The following is a 21,850-nucleotide window of genomic DNA, read 5'->3' on the forward strand; positions in this document are numbered from 1 at the left end:
TTACACCCATCGATTCCAGGTTGTGATGCACTTTTCTAAACAGCATTGAGGAACTTCCTGGGGCTCCTGCTGAGCTGGAGGCTGGGAAGAGTGAGACATGGGGCCGCCTGTTGATACGCAGACTGACGGTGAAGTGGCATGTCCTCATGCCTGCGGCCTGCCACAGAGTCACCCTTAGAATGTGCTTTCCTCTTAAATGGGGAGGCTCGCTTTAATGTCACCCTGAAGACCTCTGTTTCATTTTTGCAAGGTGACTTGTTGCAAAAAAGTCACCAAGACTTGTGTGGAGAGCATGACTTTGTATACGATACATACCCACAAACCCTACAGTGCGCTGTCCTTCCACACGGCCGCCTCGGAAAGCTGCCGGACTGAGGGAGGCCCCTCCCGGTCAGACTCCCCTTTGCCACACACTGTCAGAGAGTGTCAGCAGCTCGTGACGAGAAACACAGTGTGCAGTCCCAAGTGTCTCCATGTGTCTAAACTAACAGGCTAAGTTTCTGTTGTTTTTTGTTGTTTTTTAATTTTATTTTATTGTGGTAAGAACTCTTTTTTAAAATATACTTTTATTGATTTCAGAGAGGAAGGGAGAGGGAGAGAGAAATAGAAGCATCAGTGATGAGAGAAAATCATTGAATGACTGCCTCTTGCATGCCCCACACTGCGGATTGAACCTGCAACCCAGGCATGTGCACTTGACCAGAATCGAACTCGGGACCCTTCAGTCTGCCGGCCAATGCTCTATCCACTGAGCCAAACCGGCCAGGGCATGGGCTAAGTTTTGAAACGTGGAGAACTCAGTTCCGGGTTAGCTGTAACGCCTCTCGGACATGCTCCTCCTGCTCCGAGTCCCCCAGCGGGCTCCGAACTTGGACAGCAAAGAAGGCTGAGGTGTCGAGTGTGCTGGAGCCTGCACTGCATTCAGGGGCTTTTCAACAGGAAACGTCGGCCGGGTGGTGGTCAGGGTGCGAGCAGTGCCACTTGCAGGGCAGGGGCTGGGCTGTCCCTCAGCACCTCCTCAAGAAGAAGGTCCACCTAGAGGCAGACCTTTCGCTCTGACGCAGGCTCCTGACCGCCCCTGGTCCTCTCTGCCCTATTCTTGCTCCAGGGGCTGGCTCTTGACCCCTCTCACCAGGCAGTTCACAGGCTGGTGGTTCCTGCGACTTGCCAGGTCAGCAGTGCCGCCCGCGGCTCAGCAGCGGTGAGAGGGAAGATTTTTAGCGACGACCTGTTGGGTACGCATCAGGAGGTGGTACCTTTAAATGAAGAGGTTGAGGGGGGCGGACAGGAGTTTGGGAAGCTTGGTGGTGCTTTTGTCAACATCCAGATCTGGGTCAGTGGAGCCTGCAGAGGTCGGGGTTGGGGTGCAGCCCTCCCAGCTCTAGGTGCAGTCTAAGTGCCTGGAGGACAGTTGTGGGGGGAAGGAGGGCACCTCCGACCTTGAGACAGCGGAGCCACGAAAGGGGCTGGAAACGGACGTGAACTTGGCTTTGGGGATCATGTAGCATCTGCTCCAAGACACGCCCTGGCTCTGCAGCTATAACCGCGGAGGCAGCTCCACGCTGGGAGCCTCTGGAGAGCCTCATACCTGAACACACGGTGCAGGCTGTGTGCAGTGGGTCCGGGGAGTCACGAAAGGTTGGTGCAACGGGTTGTCTTGGGGAAGTGAGACTGGCCTGGGAATGGGAGCTTCGCCTTTTCTCAGTCTGACGCTTCGTATCGGATGCTGCACGGACGGCGACGGGAGGGGAGTTCACAGGTGACGTTCATGGTGAGAGCTGGATAATGAAGAGAAATGGTGTTGGCATGATAAGGTGATGAAAGGAAACGTGGGGGCCAGCTTTGCATGTTCTAAGGTGCCTTCGGGAACACCAAGGCCTGTGCATTAGAAAACAATGTCTCCTGTGTCCGGGGGCCCTGGAGCCAAGCGATTTGACCTTGAGCGTGTCCAAGCGAGGATGGATGAGCTGGCCTCCCGCGGGTTATCAGGTCCACGCTTTCCCACTCCGCGAGGTGTCTGACAAATACTGACGACCCCTCGGAGTCTCTGCCCTATTCTTGCTCCAGGGGCCGGCTCTTGACCCCCTCACCTCCCATGTCCATCTGCCTGGGCCGCCTCTCCTGGCCTCCTGCCCCTCACAAGGCGGAGTGAAATACAGACTCTGGCCCAAGTACAAGTGGTTGAAGGTGTTTTAAAATGATCCTCTATGGAGACTCGATGGAATATTCCTTTCATTCTACTTGTCAGCATTGTTTCCAGAGAAAGGGCAAATTCTTCCTCTTTATTTGCCAATTGCTAACAGTTGCCACGCTTACTTTTTCTCTGTGCAGACACATGCACCTGCATACATGTTTTGGCTGTAATCACCAGAAAGTAGAGATGGTGACACCGAACTCCTGAACCATTGGCCTGTGTCTCCTGAGGCAGGGCACCCTCCCATGACTCGGTGCCATCATCTCCCCGAGGACAGACACCAGCACTCGCCGCCCCGTCTGCAGACAGGCCAGGTTCACGCTACCCTTTGTTCCAAAGTCAATTTTCTACAGCTGTTTCCCTGGATAGACTACCACCAAGCTTCGAGCATGCCATTTCCTTGCTGTTTCTCTTTAATACAGAACCCCCACCCGCTCCCTGGTACTTAGCGTTCCTCACGCAAGTTTCTGGGCAGTGCTGGCCGCCGGCCCGTGATCCCTGGGTGTGGGCGAGCCTTGGGTGTGGTGAGCTGCCGAGTAAGCACGCCTGGGAGAGCTCAGGGTTGGGGGTCGAGCACTTCGTCCAGGGAGGCTGCCAGGCTTCACCGTAAAGGCACCTTTTGACCTTGGTCATTCTTGATTTTATGTTTTTAGGAATAGTTTGCTTTTTGTTGTTTTTTAGAGAGGGAGGGAGATAGAAACATTGATAGGAGAGAAACACGGATAGGTTGCCTCCTGCACGCCCCCTACTGGGGATGGAGCCTGAAACCTGGCAAGTGCCCTGACAAGGAATTGAACCAGCAACCTCTTGGTGAATGGGATGATGCCCAACCACTGAGCGACACTGGCCGGCTGCCTTTGTCATTTTTAAGGGGAATTAACCACCAAGAGTTCAGGACATTTTACAAGGGGAAAAAATGTGGATTTCCTATTCTCCACCAATATTTTCCCTGTGGTTCAGGTGCCCCTGACGATCCTGCCAGTCAGTCATTGCTGGTGGTTGCCCAATGCTCGTTTTCTCATTCCGCCGCTTCTCCATCGCTAGCTGCATTCTTCTTTAAAAACGCTCCTTCCTGTGTCCCTCTCCGCTTTTCCCGGGAAAGACCAAACTAGCCACGTTTAGACGGCCAGGGTGGGGCCAAGGGAGCCAGAATCACGGCATTGGCTGAGGCCGTGCCGGGACACTTCTCGTCCAGAGACACCAGACTGGGCAGGTGTCGGTGGCCTGGTTCACCGGCCCCCGAGCCTGCGCCTCCCCGCAGGTGCGCTACCAAGCTTCCCCGACTCCCGCTGCATCGGCCTGGACCAGCCTCGTTACCCGTCGGGGCCAGTATCCGGCTCGGGGTAGTTTCTTACATCATCAGTCAGCACATTGTGTTGCATCGCCCATGGCGTCACACCTGTGCAGTCCCGTTTCTACTGGGTAGGGGGATCCTGCTGGGCATGCCCGCTGGCAGTCATGAGGTGCAGGGGACCAGAAGCATCAGACCTCCCAGCGCTGACCAGCAGCGGCTCCAGGCCGGCCTCCACGGACTGTGGCCTCCATGGTCTCTGTCGGAAATCGCTGTGAAGCAGCTCAGCACCTGTTTTCTGTGGTTCAGGTTTGTGAGCACCTAGGACGATAGTGCAGCTTCTCCAGGCCGCGTTCCCTACAGAGTTAGGTCATGTTTTCACCTCACACTGGGGTGATTCTGTCCATTGAGAGGACCAGGCGAGGTGACCGGCTGGCCTGGTTGGCCGAGGTTTCTCGGGAGGAAGGACTCTGTGCTCAAACTGGATGTCCTATAACATGGGTTGGTTGGACACCCCGGGAGACTGCACAGCCTCAAACACCGGGTCTGGTGAGGTCTTCAGGGCGCAACGGCCTGTGGCAAGCTGGCTGGTCACCATCCCACAGCCACACGCCTGGGGTGCCTGGCCGGGGCCGGGCCCAGGCTCCAGTGTTTGCGCTTTTCTCATAGTTTTGTCAGTAACTTGGCCAAGGAGATAGAGCACTTGCTTATCAGTTTTGCTGGCAACCCGACGTTGGCAAGAAAGGGCATTTCCGAGTCACAGTGTACGACCGCTAATGAGTTTTGTGTCCTTCAAAAGCAGGTTCCCATCTAGACCCAGGAGAGCAGAGCCTGGCTCCCGTGCGGACGGGCCTCCAGGCCTCTTCCTCCCAGGCCCCGGCCGGGAGTGCCGCCGAGGGCCCGTGTGACTCCTGGAAGCTGTGGGGAATCCACAGTGTTTTTACTGTCTGGGGAAATTGCCTTTCGTGAAACTAAAGCAAGGCTTTCAAAATAGTTCAAAATGGACCAGGGCACTGAAGGCCAGGTGGTTCCAGCATCTCCGAGTCAGCACGGCAGCGCCCGGGGAGAACGGGGCTCAGACTGGGTCTAGTACGTCACTCCGGTTGGCCAGCCTCTGCCAGAGCCCCTCCTGCAGGCCCATCTGAGCTGCTGTGCGCAGGGTGTGACCAGCCGACAGGACGCTGCAGCCTCGGGTTTGGGAGTAAGTGCTTGCCCAGGGCTCGCCGAGCAGAGAAGCCTGCTCCTGTGTCTGGGGCGTAAAACACCTGTTTCCTCAGCAAAAGTACAGCGTGATTATTTGAGATTTATTTGGTCCCAGCCCTCCAACTCCTGATGAGTGAGGAAGTGCATTTCCGTGTGGCCCCAGCTGGCTGGTGAGGCCATGCCGCCGTCATTAGCACCCTTGCACTGTTGACTCAGATGGACGATCAGGCTTTGAAAGCCCTGTTTCCTCAGTCAGACTTACAGGGCAGACGCCGTCTGCTTTTCCACTTGAGCGGCTGTGCGACTAACGAGCCTCGGCGAGGGGCGGGCCTGGGGAGACGGACACTGCTGCCTGGGCCTGGGCACGTGCTCCTTCTACACAGAGGCCCCCCCCCCCCCCCCCCCCGAGCTGTGGCACGGCCCTGAAGTGCAGGCAGACGGAGCTGGGCTGTGGGGATGGACCTGGTCTCCGCAGTGTCCAGCCTGCCCAGCACTGAGCGTTGGCTGTGCTGTCAGGAGGGCGGGGTCCCCACTTGCCATCGTGGCTTTGGGGCTGCCTTTCCCTGGGCTGGCTTACTGTGGGGCCTGGGAGACCGCACTTTCTCAGGGACCAGCGGCTGGGGGCCTCCTGCTGCTGGCTGCCGGGCTGAGCTGCTGAGAAACAAGCCACCCAAGGCGTGGGGATGTGTGTGCTGGGCAGCGGATCCCATGGGACAGTCAGTAGAGAATGACCTCGCTGCCCCCTCCCCCCCACAGAGCCAGGCCTCTGACCGGCCCCACTGCGCAGCCTCTTCAGGATCCGGGGCTATCGGGTGGCTCCCAGCCCCTCCTCACCAGCCCGTTCTCCAGGCTCTGGGCTCTCGGGACCACAGGCCACTGGCCGAGAGCCTGTTTCCCACACCTGCCTCCCCGCTGCCCTCCTAGAGCTTCCCTCCGTGGGAGCGGCGCCAGCCCGCGCCCCTGCCTGCCTGGTGGAAGAATATGCGCTTTGTTACCTGCGCCGCCCGCCCGATAAAGCACAACGGTATCACCGCGTTGCGATTAGGAGGCAGCTGGCGCGGAGGCTCGGTGCCATGTATGAGTAAACATAATTTGTTTCTGTTCTCTGATTGGGAAGGTCGCGGCGGTTTAACCCTGTGGGAAGGCCTCCGACACGTTATCTGCTCAGGCAGAACTGGGAACGAAAACACCGGGCTCGTTAAAAGCGAATTACAGTGTTTTATGAAGATAGGACACAGGAGGCTCCGCAGCCTGGGGGGCAGGATCGCAGGGACGCCAGGCCCACCTGCTGAGAGCCGGGGCCATCAGCGATGGGGCAGCTGGTGGCTTCCCTGGCGGCTTCTGGGGAAATTCGGGTTTTTCAAGCAGTTTTGAAAGCAGCCAAAAGTACATGTGTGAGAGCCGGTGTCTGCTTTACCTGGGAAAGGAGAGGGGAGGGTCTGAGAGCTGCGAAGTGGCCTCTGCCTCTGGGTTTAAAAGAGCAGAGGACCTCTGGTTGCCGCCCTAGCTTCGTGTTCAAAGTGAAAGTTGGGGGCAGGAGAGAGAATTCTCCAGCCCCCCGCCCCCCGGGCTCAGGCTGTCCTGCCAGGAGTCACTGGTTTGAGCCGCCCGGAGAAACGCGAGAGCCTGCAGCAGAGCCAGCCCATGTGTCCTCGTTGGTTTGTTGAACTCTCGGTCGTGACGTGTACCTGAGGACAGGTACTGGCAGGTCACCCGGCTGCTGCAGTGGCCAGTTAGGAGAGTGCTGGACCGTCAGGGCAGGGACGGTGGTGGCCAGAGCCCGGAGCCGAGCGTGCGTGTGTCTTCGGCACCCGATGCGCGGTGAGGAGAGCACAGGTGCCGGGCTGTCAGCCACAGCCCTGGGTGGGTGGGGGTGCCCTCGCTGGAGTGGGGAAGAAAGAAAGTTCATGCACGGGGTCCTTCTTAGGTGCTCATCTCTCTGCTGGGCACTCTGGGGAGTTAGACCTGGACAGTGAGGTAGAGACTGTGGAGGTGCCCAGGGCTGGGGAGCGAGGGTGGTGTCGACTGGGAGAGTTGGGGCTGGGGGCGGAGTGCAATCGTGGGGATGGGCACATACATGTGGATGCAGTTAATGCCACTGAATTGTGCACTTATAAATGGTTCACATGGCCGATATTGTGTAGATTTTACCACAATTAAAAAGGGACCAAAGTAGCCCTACCTAGTTCGGCTCAGTGGATAGAACGTCGGCCTGTGGACCTAAAGGTCCCGGGTTCGATTCCATTCAAGGGCACGTACCTCGGTTGCAGGCTCCTCCCTAGCCCAGGCCCTGGTCAGGGTTCGTGCAGGAGGCAGTCAGTCGATTTGTTTCTCTCACATCGATGTTTCTCTCTCTTTCCCTCTCTCTCCCACTCTCTCTAAAAATCAATGGAAAGAATATCCTCAGGTGAGGATTAACAAAAATGATTTTTTAAAAAGGGACCAAAGCAGACACTGTAGCGATTTGTTAGTTGTTTCCCAATATCCAGTCCCCTTTGCTCCCTCAGAACTGAGCCCCACCTTCAGGTCGGCTCTGGCCCCCGGGAGTCCCCTTCCCACCCCAGGAAGCTCACGGCTCTGCGTGAAGAGCTCCACTCATTGAGTGCCCCGGGAAGGTGCGCACTGTGCTCCTGGTCCCATTGGTGGGATGTGGGCCCCCCTCAACCGAGGAGGGAGGAGGGAAGGCGCGTTTAAGATGAGCCAGGGAGGGTGAGGCTGGGTCCCGGGTCCGGGTGAGGCCGCGCGCCCCTGGTCCGGGTGAGGCCACACGCCCCGGGGCCCGGGTGATGTTGGGTCCCGGGTCTGGGTGAGGCCAAGTGCCCCTGGGTCCGGGCGAGACCAAACCAGAGGGAGTCGGACCTCCGTTGCCACCATTTGTCCACCATCCAGAGCTGAGGGGTCAGTGCCGACATGTACACATAAGGAACTGGTGGACATTGAAATTGGGTCTCAAAAGAACTGTTGGTCCAGAAAGAAACTCACTACAGACTGATTCATTTGCCTGTCAGCATAACTATTATTGCTCGTCTCACATTCAGTTCTTATAAGTATATCTCTAGGGACACATGATCTCGCTCATCTAGGGGAAATGATGAACAACATAGACTGAGGAACAAGAACAGACCCAGAAACAAGGAGGCATCGATCGGACTATCGGGCCTCAGAGGGAGGGGAGGGGGGGGGGGGGGTAGGGGGGAGAGATCAACCAAAGGACTTGTGTGCAGGCATACGAGCCTAACCAATGGTTAAGGACAACAGGGGGTTGGGGCATCCGTGGGGAGGGGTGTGGGATGGGAATGGGGGGATGAGGACAAATATGTGACACCTTAATCAATAAAGAAATTTAAAAAAGCATTGACAAAGAAAAAAAAAAGATGAGCCGGGGATAAACGGCCTGGGCCCTGCCCGGAACGGCCCGGTCATAGGAGCGGAGCGGACCCTGTGGAAGCCACCGTGGTGGGGCTCTCCTGTGCTTCGAGCCCACTCTGCTCCTGGCCGGGCATAGTGAGTGCGGGGCTGGAGCTGCGGGGACCTCGCCAGGGGCTGCCAGGCCCCTCCACAGTCAGCCTGCAGCCCGCTCCCTGGGGCCTCGGGGCCTGGCACAGAGCACACCTGCGGTCCAGCGCCCAGCACCCGGAGTTCCTCAGTAAACAGTCCTCGGCTGGGAGGGCGGGGCGCAGACGGGAGAGGTGCTCAAGGAGTGGCCTGAGGGTGGGCTGGGCCAAGGGCTGCGCGTGGGACCAGATAGCTTTCTCTGCCACCAGCACCCCGCAGCGAGCCCAGCAGCAGGCGGTAGCTCCTCGCTCGGGGCTGCGGGTCAGCTGGCGCGCGGCCTCCGTATCGAGCCGCTGGCCCATGATTCTCCACATGACGACCCTCGTGCACGTTTTACAGGGTCCAGTCAGGTCCCACTTTTGAAGGTCCCATTGGTCACACAGGAGACGTGTCCACGTGTGAGGCGCTCAGGGCGGGGACCGCAGCAGAGCTCACAGGAGGCCGGCGCTCGGAGGAGTGTCACAGGTGTGGGCACAGGAGCCGCCTGCCCAGGAGGGCAGTGAGTGGAGAAGGAGACAAGGACCAGAGGGCCCTAGACTCCCGAGGGGCCGGCAGGAGGTGCTGCTGTGTGGGGTACCTCCTGTTACAGGTGTGCACAGGACAGGTGCCTGTCCTCACCTGACAGAGGGCGACCCGGGCCACAGGGAGCTCAAGTCCTTGCCCAGAGCCGCCCAGCCAGGATTTCGGCCCCCCAGCTCCTGTCCTTGGATCCCTGTGCCTCCCAAGGAATCTTTACAAAAGTACCCCCACCCACCACATCTTCCCAGACCAGCCTAAGCCCCACCTGCAAGGCCCCCCCACCCCCCTGAGTGAGTGGGTGCCCTGAGAGCCACGGGTCTGCGCGCCATGGGCTGCAGAGGTGTGTATGGAGGGGCAGGTAGTCACCTGTTGGATTATCCCAGGAGCCTGTACGTGACACCTGGCACGCCACAGTGTCCTGTGTCTAACCCTCACCAAGCCCTGGGAGCCAGGAACTCACAGATGGGGACGCTCGGGCACAGACAGGTCAAGAAACTTGTCCCAGACACACACCAGGTAAGGCAGGCACAGTCCTGGGCGGCCAGGCTCAGGGTCCCGCCCTCCACACCCTCTGCTCTGGGCACAGGAACTTCCTGGGGTGGCAGGCTTGCCTCCTGTCTGGAAGGATAGAGAGGACCAGGGAAGGGGGCAATGATAAATGTGTGGCTGTAGACACACTGCGTGCGGGGGACGGTGAAGATGCCAGGCAGGCCAAGGGCATCTGATGTCACTGAAAGGTCAGAGAAGTGAAGAAGTTGGCGCAGTGTCCTGTGCCAGGTGGGCCCGAGCCCCCTCTTCCAAAGCTCTCCCCCAGTCTCTAAAATTTGCAGCACACCTTTTTATGTGAAAAATTTGTTTTTCTCTTTTATTTCCCATAATGGTCTTAGGTATGAGTGTTAATTATTAAAATTAAGGAATCATACACCTAAATACTAATACAATGTTATATGTGAATTATCTATATCATAAAGGCCTGTGGTCATGACGCCGTAACCGCGTTGTGACCAAACGAGCAGCGGGCGGGACGGGGCGCGAGCTACTCGCAGCAGAGAGCTACTCGCAGCAGAGAGCTACTCGCAGCAGAGAGCTACTCGCAGCAGAGAGCTACTCGCAGCAGAGAGCTACTCGCAGCAGAGAGCTACTCGCAGCAGAGAGCTACTCGCAGCAGAGAGCTACTCGCAGCAGAGAGCTACGAGCGGCGGAGAGCTAGCACCTCAATAAAAGGGGAAATAAATCATACATCTAATCTAGTTCTGTCTCAAAATTCCCACTTCCACCATCCAAACATGCCTGTCTATTCTCTCTTCTGGAATATTTATCCCACCATAATGGTTAGGGACATTTGTTTTTGTTTTGTTTTAATATATTTTATTGATTTTTTACAGAGTGGAAGAGAGAGGGATAGAGAGTTAGAAACATCAATGAGAGAGAAACATCGATCAGCTGCCTCCTGCACACTCCCACTGGGGATGTGCCCGCAACCAAGGTACATGCCCTCGACCGGAATCGAACCCGGGACCCTTGAGTCCGCAGGCCGACGCTCTATCCACTGAGCCAAACCGGTTAGGGCTGGTTAGGGACATTTGAATCAGTAAGTGAATGTTCCATCATTTGCACTCAGGATAAATACCCCACAATTCTTAAAGGTCCCCGGCTCAGTGGGTTGGAGCATCATCCCATGCACCAACAGGTTTCGGGTCTGACTCCTGGTCAGGGCGCATACCTGGGTTGTGAGTTCGATTCCCACTTGGGGCTCTTACGGGAGGTGACCAATGAATGTTTCTCTCTCTTCACTTCTTCTTTCTAAAATCAATAAAAACATACCCTTGGGTGAGATTTTTTTTTAATGTTTGAAAAAGAAATCCCCAATTCCTCTCCACCAACCCCTTAAAGGCAGGCAGCCTGCGACACCAGTTTCTCTGTTCCTGTCCCCAGCACAGCCAGAGTCCTGCCTGGTGGGGACCATCTAAATGCCTCAGAACCCCTTCCCCCTTAGTTGTGTTTTTACAATTTTAGCCATTTTTTAATATCTTTTCTAAAATAGGTTTTTGTTGATTTTAGAGAGAAGAAAGGAGAGGGAGAGAGAAACACCAACATGAGGGAGAGACGCCTGTCGGCCGCCTCCACACACCCCGGGAAGTCCCTTTAGTGCCTGGAAGGACGCTCAACCAACTGAGCCACTGGCTAGGGCTCCCCTTAGTGTTGTTTCAGTGAGGCACAGTCCCACACATAACCTGGACGCCGGTGCGCCCCCACTGTGAGCTCAGGGTCACTGTGTGTTATTCACATTTCTCTTCCTGCTGCATGTACCAGGTGCACCGGTTAATAATGCGGATTTTTTTCAATAGACGGAGTCACACATATGCTGATATATATGCGATTTGATATGTATGCTATTTTGTTGTATTGACAACAAGCTTCAAAACTTCATGTCAAATTTGCTGAAGACTTTAACATCATAGATATTTTTACACTTAAAAATGTCTAATTTCGTGCCAAAAAAAGAGTATTTGCAGGAAGTTTTAATTCATTATTTTGAAGAAAAGTGCTGCTGAATACTTCGGGAAGCTTATGGTGAACATGCTCCATCTCAAGATACTGTGAAGGTTGGTTTAAACGCTTTAAAAGTGATGATTTTGATGTGAAAGACAAAGAACGTCCAGGTCAACCGAAAAAGTTTGAAGACCAACAGTTACAAGCATTATTGGATGAAGATGCTTGTCAAACTCAAAAACAACTTGCAGAAAGATTAAACGTTGCTCAGCAAACAATTTCTGATCGTTTACAAGCAATGGGAAAGATTTTGAAGGAAGGAAAATGGGTGCCACATCAACTGAACGAAAGACAAATGGAAAACCGAAAAGTCATCAGTAAAATGTTGCTTCAACGGCATGAAAGAAAGTCTTTTTTGCATCGAATTGTGACTGGCGATGAAAAGTAGATTTATTTTGAGAATCCCAGATGCACAAAATCATGGGTTGATCCAGGTCAACCATCACCATCGACTGCAAGGCCAAATCGCTTTGGAAAGAAGACAATGCTCTGTGTTTGGTGGGATCAGGAAGGAGTGGTGTATTATGAGCTTCTAAAACCAGATGAAACTGTTAATACTGATCGCTACCGACAACAAATAATCAATTTGAACCACGATTTGATCGTGAAATGACCAGAATGTTCCAGAAAACACTGCAAAGTAATTTTGTTTCACGTTAAAAGATCTTGCCTGGGAAGTATTAACCCACCCGCTGTATTCACCAGACCTTGCTCCTTCAGATGACCACTTGTTCCGATCGATGGCACACGCACTTTCTGAGCAGCACTTCAAAACGTACGAAGAAGTGGAAAATTGGGTCTCTGAATGGTCTGCCTCAAAACAAGGAAAGTTCTATTGGGACGGTATCCACAAATTACCTGAAAGATGGGGAAATGTGTAGCTAGCGATGGACATTACTTTGAAGAAAGCACTTTTGCTGTTTCTCCTGAAATTACCGTGTTTTCTGTGATGACAAAATCCGCGTTAGTAACCGGTGCACCCGGTTTGTTCAGTGTGCGCTGTGGCAGGGCTCCCGCTGACTGGCTCAGAGCCAGCTCCGTGCACCCCCAGGGCTGCTGTTGTCTTGTTGGGGGGAAAGGCTGCGGGGCCACCTGGGTCCCTAGTCCCAGGGCAGAAGGGACCTGGCGGGCACCTGTGGAACACTCAGCACGGTAACCCCGCAGGTGGTGAAAGGTGGGGAGGCGTTGCAGACCCAGGAAAACGCCATTTGCATTTCCGTTAGGGATTTATTCACTGAAAAGTAGCCGCCGGCCCCCGTCACAGCGCTGGCCTCCGGGCCTCCGGGGCCTCCGGGCCCAGTTTGCAGGAGGCGGGGGAGCCCTCCAGCACAGGGCCTGGCGGTGGTGCTTGCGGAAAGAATATTACCCAGAAGGGGAACCGGATCTTAAAGACGCACACAGGGCCCAGCCGGCTGCTCATTGGGTAGGGCTCCGGCCTGCGGACTGCAGGGTCCCGGGTTCGGTTCCAGTCAAGGGCGCCCCCGGGGAGCAGGGGCAGCCAGCCCGCGTTTCTCTCCGCGTCTCCCGCTCCTTCCGCGGAGAACAGCAGCCTCCGCTGCAGCCGCCGGAGCTCTGACCTCACCGCAGGCGCCTCGGCGGGTGGGGACGCGGACAGGTCGCCGCATCAGGGGCGCGGGAGGGGCGCGCGGTGCCCCCAGCCTGACCCCGCGCCGCCCGCCGGGCCCGGGCGGGCCTTTGTTCCGCCCCAGCTGGGTAAACGCGCCCGCGCCCCTCGCGGCGGCACCTTTGTCCGGCCAGCGCCGCAGACAATGGCCCGGGGCCTCCGGGACTCGGACGCCGCGTGTGTGTGCCCGTGGGGGCGGGGCGGCCAGGTGCGCCGGCCGCGGAATGCAGGGTCGCCGCGGGGCGGCCGAGGGGGGCCCGGCCGCTCGGGTACGGGGACAGGGGGGCTTGGGGCTCGAGCCCCGCGAGGTGAAGACGCACCTGGCCCGCCCTCCCGGGACCCTCCCCGGACCCAGCCCCGCAGGGGGGCCCGCTCGGCGGCGGACCCCTGGCCGCTGCAGTGAGTTACGAAGTGAAAGAGCTAAACGAGGCCGCCGGCCGGGCCCGCCGCGTTCGGGCTTATTGGGCGCCTGGTTACGGGAGATGAACTCTAATCCGACCGTAAAAACCGAGTCTGAACAACAGGTTTGCCTCGCGGTCTGGCCCGCGCGGCATTCCTGGTGAAGTCACGCCTCCGAAGGGGTTCGTTTTATTGCGGGAGACGCCGGCACGCAGGACGTTGATCCGCGGTGGGAACGCGTCCTGCGGGGACCCCACCCCGGCCCTGGGCCGCGAGGAGGGCTTCCCTCCGGGTGGGGCCTGCCCCCCCCCCAGCCCGCCCCGGCGGCGCCCCTCCGCCTGGGCCCGGGGCCACTTCACTCCAGGGCGCAGCCCCGCGCCCGATGCTGCGTGGGACAGCGGCTCGGGTCCTGCGCGTTGGGCGGCGCCAGGTCCCCTTCCGGTGCCCCCTGGGTGCGGATTTTCCCCACTTGGTCTGCCCTTCCTTCAGGAAGGAGGGAGGGGAGGGAGAGGCGGGGCAGGAGGAGGAGAGGAAGGCCTGCCTGCGTTTTAACCGCCTTAACCATCTGCAGAGTCTGTGCAAGAATGCCAGCTCCCTAGGTTATCGGGCAGCATCTCTGCAGTTGTTTCTTCTGCAAACAAACTCTGTCCTCAGCCCCCCGCCCTCTGCCTCCTGCTCCTGCAGGCCCGCTGCGCAGACTCCAGTGCAGGGCGAACCGTGCGGTCTTCCCGCGATGCTGCGTCCTGCTCAGCGGACGGTCCTGGAGGCTCTCGCGAGGCAGCCGCCTTGTTTGGGGCGGGATAATGTCCCGCGCCGTGCCCGGGCCACCGCGGTCCGGGGTTGCCCCCCCTTCGCTCTGAGGGGTGCTGCAGGGAGACGGCCGCTCCCAGGGCCGCGCTGAGTCTCCGGACGGCCGGGCCCGCGGGCTCCTGTGGCGCTTCCAGTTTGACTTCCGGCCGCCGCCTTCCCCGGCCGCAGGGGCCCCCTGCACTGTTTCCACCCCACCAGCCGCGCACAGGCCATTTCCCAGTCCTCGGGCGGCGTGTGTGCTGGTTTCCGTTTCCATGACAGCCTCCTTTGGGGCCGGTGGGGGCGGTGACCTTGCTCGCCGTCACACGGTGGGTCGCTGGCGTATCTTCTTAGAAAAGTGTCTAGTCCAGTCCTTTCCCTGTTTTTAAACTGGATTTTGTCGCTGTTGCTGAGGCGCGTGCATTCTTTATGGACGTTAGTCCCATCAGACAGGAGACCCGTGGGCTGGGGTGGGGGTGCGTGAAGACTGGTTTCTTTGCCTCAAACTTTCTCTTCTCTGTCCCTCCGTTCTGTCCTCTCGCTGCTGCTGGGGACACGGCACAGGCAGGACACCCAGTTCTGGAAACAGGGGGTCCTCCCTTGACAGAGAAGAGCGCGGACCGAGGGGCTTGGCGGGGTTCCCAGAGTCGGGGCGCCTCAGGCCCCAGGTGGGACCCTCGAGGGGCTCCACTCCAAAGGCCCGGCGGCCGCCACCGCCGGGAAGAGCTGGGCTGGTCTGAAAACCGCGTTTCCTCCCGACTCCCTCCGGGCGCCTGGGGCTGCGTGACCGGCCGCGGCGGGGTCCTGGGGGCCGGTCGGCGGGGCTGGCTGCGCTCGCTCCGCGGGAGGGATTGTTCGCTGTGCGGAGTGGGTGAGGACCAGCCAGTGATTATATTTAAATTTGCTATAATTGATTTGGGGAAGAGCAACTGTGACAAGAACGAATTGATCATTAAATTTATTAGCGAGATAAATTCCGCCGCGATTAAGCCGCTGGCTGGAGCCAGGGCGCGGCGGCCAGGCCTTCCCGCCGCCAAGGCCCCGCGCCAAGCCGGGCTGGTTCGGTGGGGGGGGCACCGCAACGCCGTCCCTCAGCGCCCCCTTCCCGTCGCAGAGGGCGCGGGTCTGCCCGCCGGGAGAAGGGACAGGACCTCGCTGGGCCTGAGGCCCGACTCCAGGACGGGCGCCCCCCACGCCCCGCAGCGCGGCGGGTCCCGGTCGCCCAGCGGTCGCTCCAGGCTGAGCTCACTGATGTGTTAGAAATGGAAACGGGACGCACACAGATTGCAGATGGTTTTAACCCAAAGGCGCGCCCTCCCCCTCTCCCCGCCCCCTTCCTCGGGGCCCGGGCCGTCCCACCAGTTGCCAACCCCAGTCCGGTCCCCCAAAGCACCTTTGGACCCCGAGGCGGCCCGGCCCGCGCCCAACAGCTGCTCCCGCGGTCGCGGCCCGGCTCGGCGGGTTGGGTTTTATGGAAGGAGCGGGCGGTAATGAGCTGCCAGCGAGGATATTAATGTCGCCCGGGCGGGAAGGGGAGGGGGGCCCGCCGCCTGCGCGTAATCGCGGGAATGAAACGCCCGGCCCTTCCGAACCCATCCATCAGCGGGCGGAGGGGAGGCGCTCACCCCGCGCCCCGGGCCGAGTGGAAACAGCAGGAGGAAGGCACGAAGGAGGGCGAGCAGCGTCCCCGTCGCGATCTCCTCCGGGCCCCGCGCGGCGGCGGGGCGGAGGCAGCGGGGCGGAGGCGGCGGGGCCGGGCCTGTGCAGCACCGGCGCCGCGGGGAGGGAGGGCGCGCCGCCGCGGTGGCCGAGCCCGGAGCAGCGCGGCCCCGGGTGTGCTCGGCCGGTGCCGCCCCCTCAGACCCCAGACCCCGCTCCGGGCCGGCTCCTGCGCTGTGCGTGGGGCGGCCCTCGCGACCCGGAAACGTGCGTAGGGGCGCCCTGGCCGCGCGGACCCCAAGGCCCGCCCCGCGCAGGCGGCTGGAGCGTATTTTCCGAAACGCGTGAGGCGAGAAGCCCCGCAAGGAAACGGGAAGATAAGCCGGGTCCAGCCACCCTCCCGGGCACCGGGGCGAGCGCACACCTGGCCTCGGGCACTTTTTTTAAACCAAAACTTCGCACCAGCGACTCCCGGCAGCGGCACCCACTCCCCTGCGCGGGGCGCTCCGCGGCGGAGGCGGGCCTCACACCCGGTTGAGATCTGGGGCCCGGCTCTCACCCGCTGTGAACTGCCGGGGGTGGAGGGGGCGGGGGACCCCCGTCGTTTCGACGAGAACTGTAAAGCTGCTTCCACACTCCCCCCAGAGATGGTCCCGCTCCTCCGGTAAAAAACAGTTTATTTCACAGCCCATCGCGGACGATGGGGGAGGCTGAGTAATAATTTAGCATGCATAAGTAGACGTTTCTTTTATATAAATACACGTACAAAAATAGACAGTGCAGTTCTAGGTTCCCGCGGGGGGACGCTCGGACAGAACCCCGAAGACAGCCCGCAGCATTCTGTCTTCCTCCCGCCTCCGCGGCGGGGCCCGGGTTCCCGGGTGAACACGAGGGCCCCGCCTTCACGCCGGAAGGGGAGCCGCGCGCCCACCCTGGTGGCGTCGGTTCCCCTCACAAAACCGCCCCCACCACCACCCGGAATCCAATGGGTCAGAACCGGAGTTCAAGTTTGCACGCGCTGGGCCGCCTCGCTCGGTCCCTCGCAGAGCAGACGGTGCTGCGGCCCCGGACCGGGCGGGGCGCGGGGGCCCGGGACCTACTGCGGGTGCCCCGGCCTGGGAGGCGGGGAGTCGGCCCCGGAGGAGCCGTCGGAGGAGGCGGCGTGCGCGCCGCCGTTGCTGTAGGGGAAGGGGTCCTCGTCCTCCCCGTCCTCCTCGGGGTCACTGTCCCTCAGGTCCCGCGGGCGCCGGCCGCCCTCGTCCCCGGGCGGCCCCAGCAGCTCCTCGTCGCCCTTGTCCTCGGCGGCGCCGCCCCGGCCCGCGCCCCCGCCGCCCCTCTGCTTCTCCGCCTCCTGCGCGGCCTGCTCTTTGGCCTTTTTGCTGCGTTTCCACTTCATCCGCCGGTTCTGGAACCAGATCTTCACCTGAGGGCACAGGGGGTCAGACACGCTCACCTCCATCCGCTCCCGCCCCGGCCCCGGCCCCGGCCCCGGCCCCCCCCCGCCCGCCGGGGGAGTGGGGCTCGGACCCGAGGGCAGGCTCCGGGCGGCCCGGGACGGGAGGAGCTGGGCAGGGCGGGGCCGGGAGCTGAGGCTGGAGCCCGACCGCCCTCCCCCAGCCCCCCGGGCCTGCGGCGGGGGCGGGGACCAGGGCAGCTGGGGCGCCCGTGAAGCTCACGGTGCCCCCTCCTCTTTCTGGAAGTTTCCTGGCTGTGCCCGGGCCCCGCCTCGGAATGGGGCAGAGGGTCGTTAAAACGCAGGGTCCTGCCCCCCCTCCTCCGAATCAGACCCCCGGCCCGGGCGCGGGGACCCGGGCGGAGGCTCGGGCCGGAGGTGACGGCCCCGGCGGCGCGGGGCGGGCGCTCACCTGCGTCTCCGTGAGCATCAGCGAGGTGGCCACCTCGAAGCGCTTGGGCCGCGACAGGTACTTGTTGAGCTTGAACTGGCGCTCCAGCTCCAGCAGCTGCTGGCTGGTGAAGGCGGTGCGCGGCCGGCGGCACTTCCCCAGCAGGTTCGACTGCGCCTGGGCTGCGGGCGGAGCGGCGTGAGGCGCAGCCCGGCCCGGGCCTCCGCCCGCCCCGCGGGCCCTGGGAGCCGCTGCCCGCCCTCAGCGCCGGCTGCCCTCCCGGCCCCGAGGCCCTGGCGGCACCGGACGGTGTGGGTGTGGGTGCGATGGACCACATCGCTCTCGGACAGACCCTGGGAGCCCGTCACCGGGGCGCCCTCCCCGCCTGGGGGCGCGGCTGAGGCCGGAGAGCCGCCGCCGCTGCCTCAGGCTGCCCCGGGCTCGGGGGCGCGCGGCTCCCGCCCGCTCTTCCCACAGCGGCGGCGGCGCGGTGCGGGCTCCTCGGTACAAAGGGAGGAGGCGGAAGGGCGGGCCGGGGCAGGAACTGAGTCCTGGGCCTAAACAGTTTTCCTCAGAGTCCTCCCCGCATGTAAAATGTCTTTTCCCCCCACCGCCCGGCACGGAGGGGCCGCCGGACCGGACCGGACCGGGTAGCCCTCCGGGACATTCTCTGTGCAAATGCAAGGCCTGGGCAGCCGGGACTTCGCTTTCTCTGCATTCAAGGAGGTCTCTCTTTATTTACATAATTTCACACGGTTACATCAGAGAGTTTTATGACCTCAAAACAAGACTTCCCTTGATTTCCCAGGAGCCTGACGAGTGTTAGACAATAAAAGAAAGAAAGAGAAGAAAGGAGGCTGGCCGCCGGAGGAGCAGCTCCCCAGGGACCGGCAATTTGCTTTACGGGAGGCCCCCGCCCCCCGCTTTAGTTAAACAAGGCCCCGAATTCCCAACGTGACACTACATTAGAACTTTAATTAAAACACTGGCTCCCACAGGACCATTTGGAAAATGCCATCCGACAGCAGAGACGACCAATTAAAGGGACCAAACAGGTTTTCCTTCTGGCGACCAGAGGGGGACGGGGATGCGAGGCCCCCTGGCCCTTTGGGCTCAGTGCTCGCGTTCTTTCTGGACTCACACTGCCTGGGTCTAAGTTGGCTGCCTCTGGGTCAAAATTTGGAACCAGAGATAGACAAAGTGTGTTGCAAAGAAATGGAGCTTTCATCGGTTTCCTGCGCGATGTTGGGCTCCGAAGCCAGCACCTCCTCATCACCCCCCCCCCACACACACACACACACACACACACACACACACACACACAGAGTGGGGGACAGCGTCTCAGGCCCTGGGGGATGCAGACCACAATGAGAAGGGGTGTGCTGGGGGGAGGGCCAGGCCCTGGGTTTGACTGACCCTGAGCAGCTGTGTCTGTAGCGGTGGCAGCGCCCCAGTGAGAGGTGAGAGCCAGCCTACCCTCAGCTCTGTGGGGGCTCGGGCTGGAGTAACTCCCACGGGACGGGTGGGTGGTCATTAGGCCTCTGGGAGCCGAGCTGAGGCAGGGCCGGCGGCAAGCAGTGCCCCGCTGGGATTTTTCTCACTGGGCTGTGACTTCTGTGGCCCTTGGGCCCTAGCTTTTCTCTGTTTAGTCACAGCCATGGCTTCTAACAGAGGAATCTGAATTCTGCCCAGTGTTTATTTCTGTTTTCTCTGGCTTTTCCCCTCTACCATGCCTGCATCTCCTCAGTCTAAACAAATCCACTCAGACAGAAACAATGGGGTCTCTTTGTTTGGGTGTTGGGTGCTGGGAGGCATAAAGCCTCATGCATCTTCCTCTGAGCCTATGGGGTGGGGTCCCGGGACAGAGACCCAAACTCTCCCCGTGCAGCCGTGCCTCTCACCAGCAAAGCCAGAGCTGGCCCAGGCGGTAGGGAACCGACCGCCCGCCCTGGGAGATGGTGAGCACCTCTCTCCTAGAGGAAGGGCTCACTTCAAAGTGGGTACTGCTGCTAGGAGTCCCTGTGATGGGGTTCCTGACAAAGGTGCACCCCCCTGCCCACAGGGGCCCACTCACCACCACTCCGTTCAAGTCAGGCCACCACCTTCTGGGCTTTGTACCCTGGACGAGTGCCCTTCCAGAGGCAGCAGAGCCAGGGAAGGGCCGGGGTGGCCTGGGCTCTGGCCTTTGGGTCCGGGAGCCCATTTCTCTCCTGCTGCTCCCCATCTCTCCCTCTCCTGGGAGGGGCCAGAGGCCCGGGGGTCGCTCCAGAACCCAGAATGTGGGACAAAATTAAGTCAGTTTCCCTGGTTATGAGCGCCTGGTTCCTGACCCCCAGGCCGCCTGACTCTGGGCGCTCCTTCCTTCCCCCGCCACTCCCTTCTCCCCTAGCCTGCCAGTTAATCATTAGATTTAGTCTCACACCTCCAGCTGCACCGAACCGTTGAGAGAAAGAAGGCAAGGCCCGCGCGTGGCCATTTTACTGATTCGCGCCCATCCCATCCGCGCAGCCGGCCGAGTCCTCGCAGGCCGCGGGCGGAGCAGGGCGGCTCCCCGGCGCTTCCACGGCTCCATCGGAGCAGAAAGAGAGGGGAGGAAGGTGCCCCGTGGAGGTGGATGGATGCGCAAGAGAACCATCTGCCAGGAATCTCCTACCCCGTTTTCCCCCTCCTTCCCCGCCGAGGGCTGCACGGTACTCACAGTTGAAGTCCGGCATCTTGGGCAGGATCATGCCCGCGGTGGACGCGCGCAACCACTGGTCCAGCTGGAAGGTGCCTGCGCCCAGCTTGATGGGGTCGACGGGGTGCGCGGGGTGCGCGCCCTGCACCTGCGGGTACGAGTAGGAGAGCGCCGGGTGCTGGCCTGCCAGGGCCGCCGCCGCCGCCGCCGCCGAGTAGCCGTACACCGGGTGGCCGTAGAGAGCCGCCTGCGCTGGGAGCCCCGCGCCGCCCTGCGCGCCCCCCGGGTGCAGCCCCAGCGCCAGGCTCCCTGCGGCGGCGGCGGCAGCGGCGGCGGCGGCGGCGGCGCCCGGGTGCGCGTGGTGGTGGGGACCCCCGGGCCCGCCGCCCGCGCCGCCGCCCGCGCCCCCCGCGCCCAGGAAGCCCGGCTTGGGCAGCAGCGCGCAGTGCGCGGCGAGCAGACGAGGAGGAGACGGGCTCTCGGCGCGCAGGCGGTCGGCGGGCGCTGCGGGCGGCTCCGAGGACGCGGGGCTGCAGCTGCCGCTCGCCCCGCTGCTCGCCCCGCCGCCGCCAGGGCCGGATGCCGCGGCCGCGAGCGACGTGACCAGGGCCAGAGGCGCGGTCTGCGCGGAGGCCGCTCGCGGGGGGTCCACTGCCAGCAGCGCGTCGATGCGGAAATTTTTGGATTTTTCCATCTGCTCGTTAGGGGCTGGCGACCGGGCCGGGTGGTGAGGCGCGGCCGTGTGCAGGCTCGCGGAGCGTCGCGTGGCGTGGCAAGCCCCAGGGCTCGGTATTGTTAGGGTGATTATCTGCCAATAACCAAAGTCGCCGCCGCAAACTCAGCCAAGAGGGACCATGTCCGAAGCCTCCGCCACGAGGGCCCCGCCCCGGGCCGCGCTCACACGCGCTCGCACAAACTCCACGCGAGTATGGGGCGCGGGGCGGAGGCCGCTGGCGCCGTGGCGGAGACCCGCGCCCCTGCGCGCACTTGAAGCGCAGCGCGGCCGCGGATTGGCGCGCGCAGCGGGGACCCGGGGAGGGGCGCGGGCCCGGCCATTGGCCGCTGGGCGCACCTGTCACCGTCGCAGCCGCCTGCCGCCCCGCCCCTGCGCTGCAAGGTCCTAAACAGCCTGGGGTGCCAAGCAGCGGTGGCCGGGAGGGAGCAGCGACTAGGGTGGAAGCTCTGTGGCGCAGCCCGGGGTTCCTGCTCTCTTTCCTTGGGGTGCTGAGCAGAATGGCGGGCGCTGGTGATCCTGGGTCCCCGCCGGGCCCCCCGCGACTACAGCCCCCGAGACACGCTGTCCCCTCTGGGCTCGGGTCACCCAGAGCCTGCAGAGCGCCTCCTCCCCCGCCTCCTCGTCAGCACTGAGTTTGCCCACTTCTCCGTGGGGAGCCCACGCTGCTTCCCGAACTAGCCGCTCTGCCCAGTGACTGCAGAGCAAAGAGGACCGTTGGGGTCGCCAAGCCTTGCTCCAGGGCGGTCTGTGCCCCTGTCGCCAACCCTCTGCAGGTGTAAACTCCTTACCTCCTCTGGAAAGTGCCCT

The 21,850-nt window shown here is 61.1% G+C and overlaps 1 protein-coding gene across 2 annotated transcripts; it reads right to left on the reverse strand.

Moving 5' to 3' along the window:
* Nucleotides 1–16,808: 16,808 nt before the first annotated feature.
* Nucleotides 16,809–21,001, reverse strand: MNX1 (motor neuron and pancreas homeobox 1). 2 transcript variants are annotated; one of them, XM_054726523.1, is made up of 3 exons: nt 20,329–21,001; nt 17,652–17,812; nt 16,809–17,209 (listed from the first exon to the last, which is right to left on the reverse strand). In XM_054726523.1, the coding sequence occupies exons 1-3, from the start codon at nt 20,999–21,001 to the stop codon at nt 16,883–16,885; spliced, it is 1,161 nt and encodes a 386-aa protein (XP_054582498.1). In that variant the 3' UTR covers nt 16,809–16,882. The 2 variants fall into 2 exon arrangements, with proteins under 2 accessions (XP_054582498.1, XP_054582497.1); XM_054726522.1 differs by having other exon boundaries at nt 20,320–21,001.
* Nucleotides 21,002–21,850: the final 849 nt, after the last annotated feature.

This window comes from Eptesicus fuscus, chromosome 14 (assembly GCF_027574615.1).
Source record: "Eptesicus fuscus isolate TK198812 chromosome 14, DD_ASM_mEF_20220401, whole genome shotgun sequence".
Taxonomy (NCBI): Eukaryota; Metazoa; Chordata; class Mammalia; order Chiroptera; family Vespertilionidae; genus Eptesicus; species Eptesicus fuscus.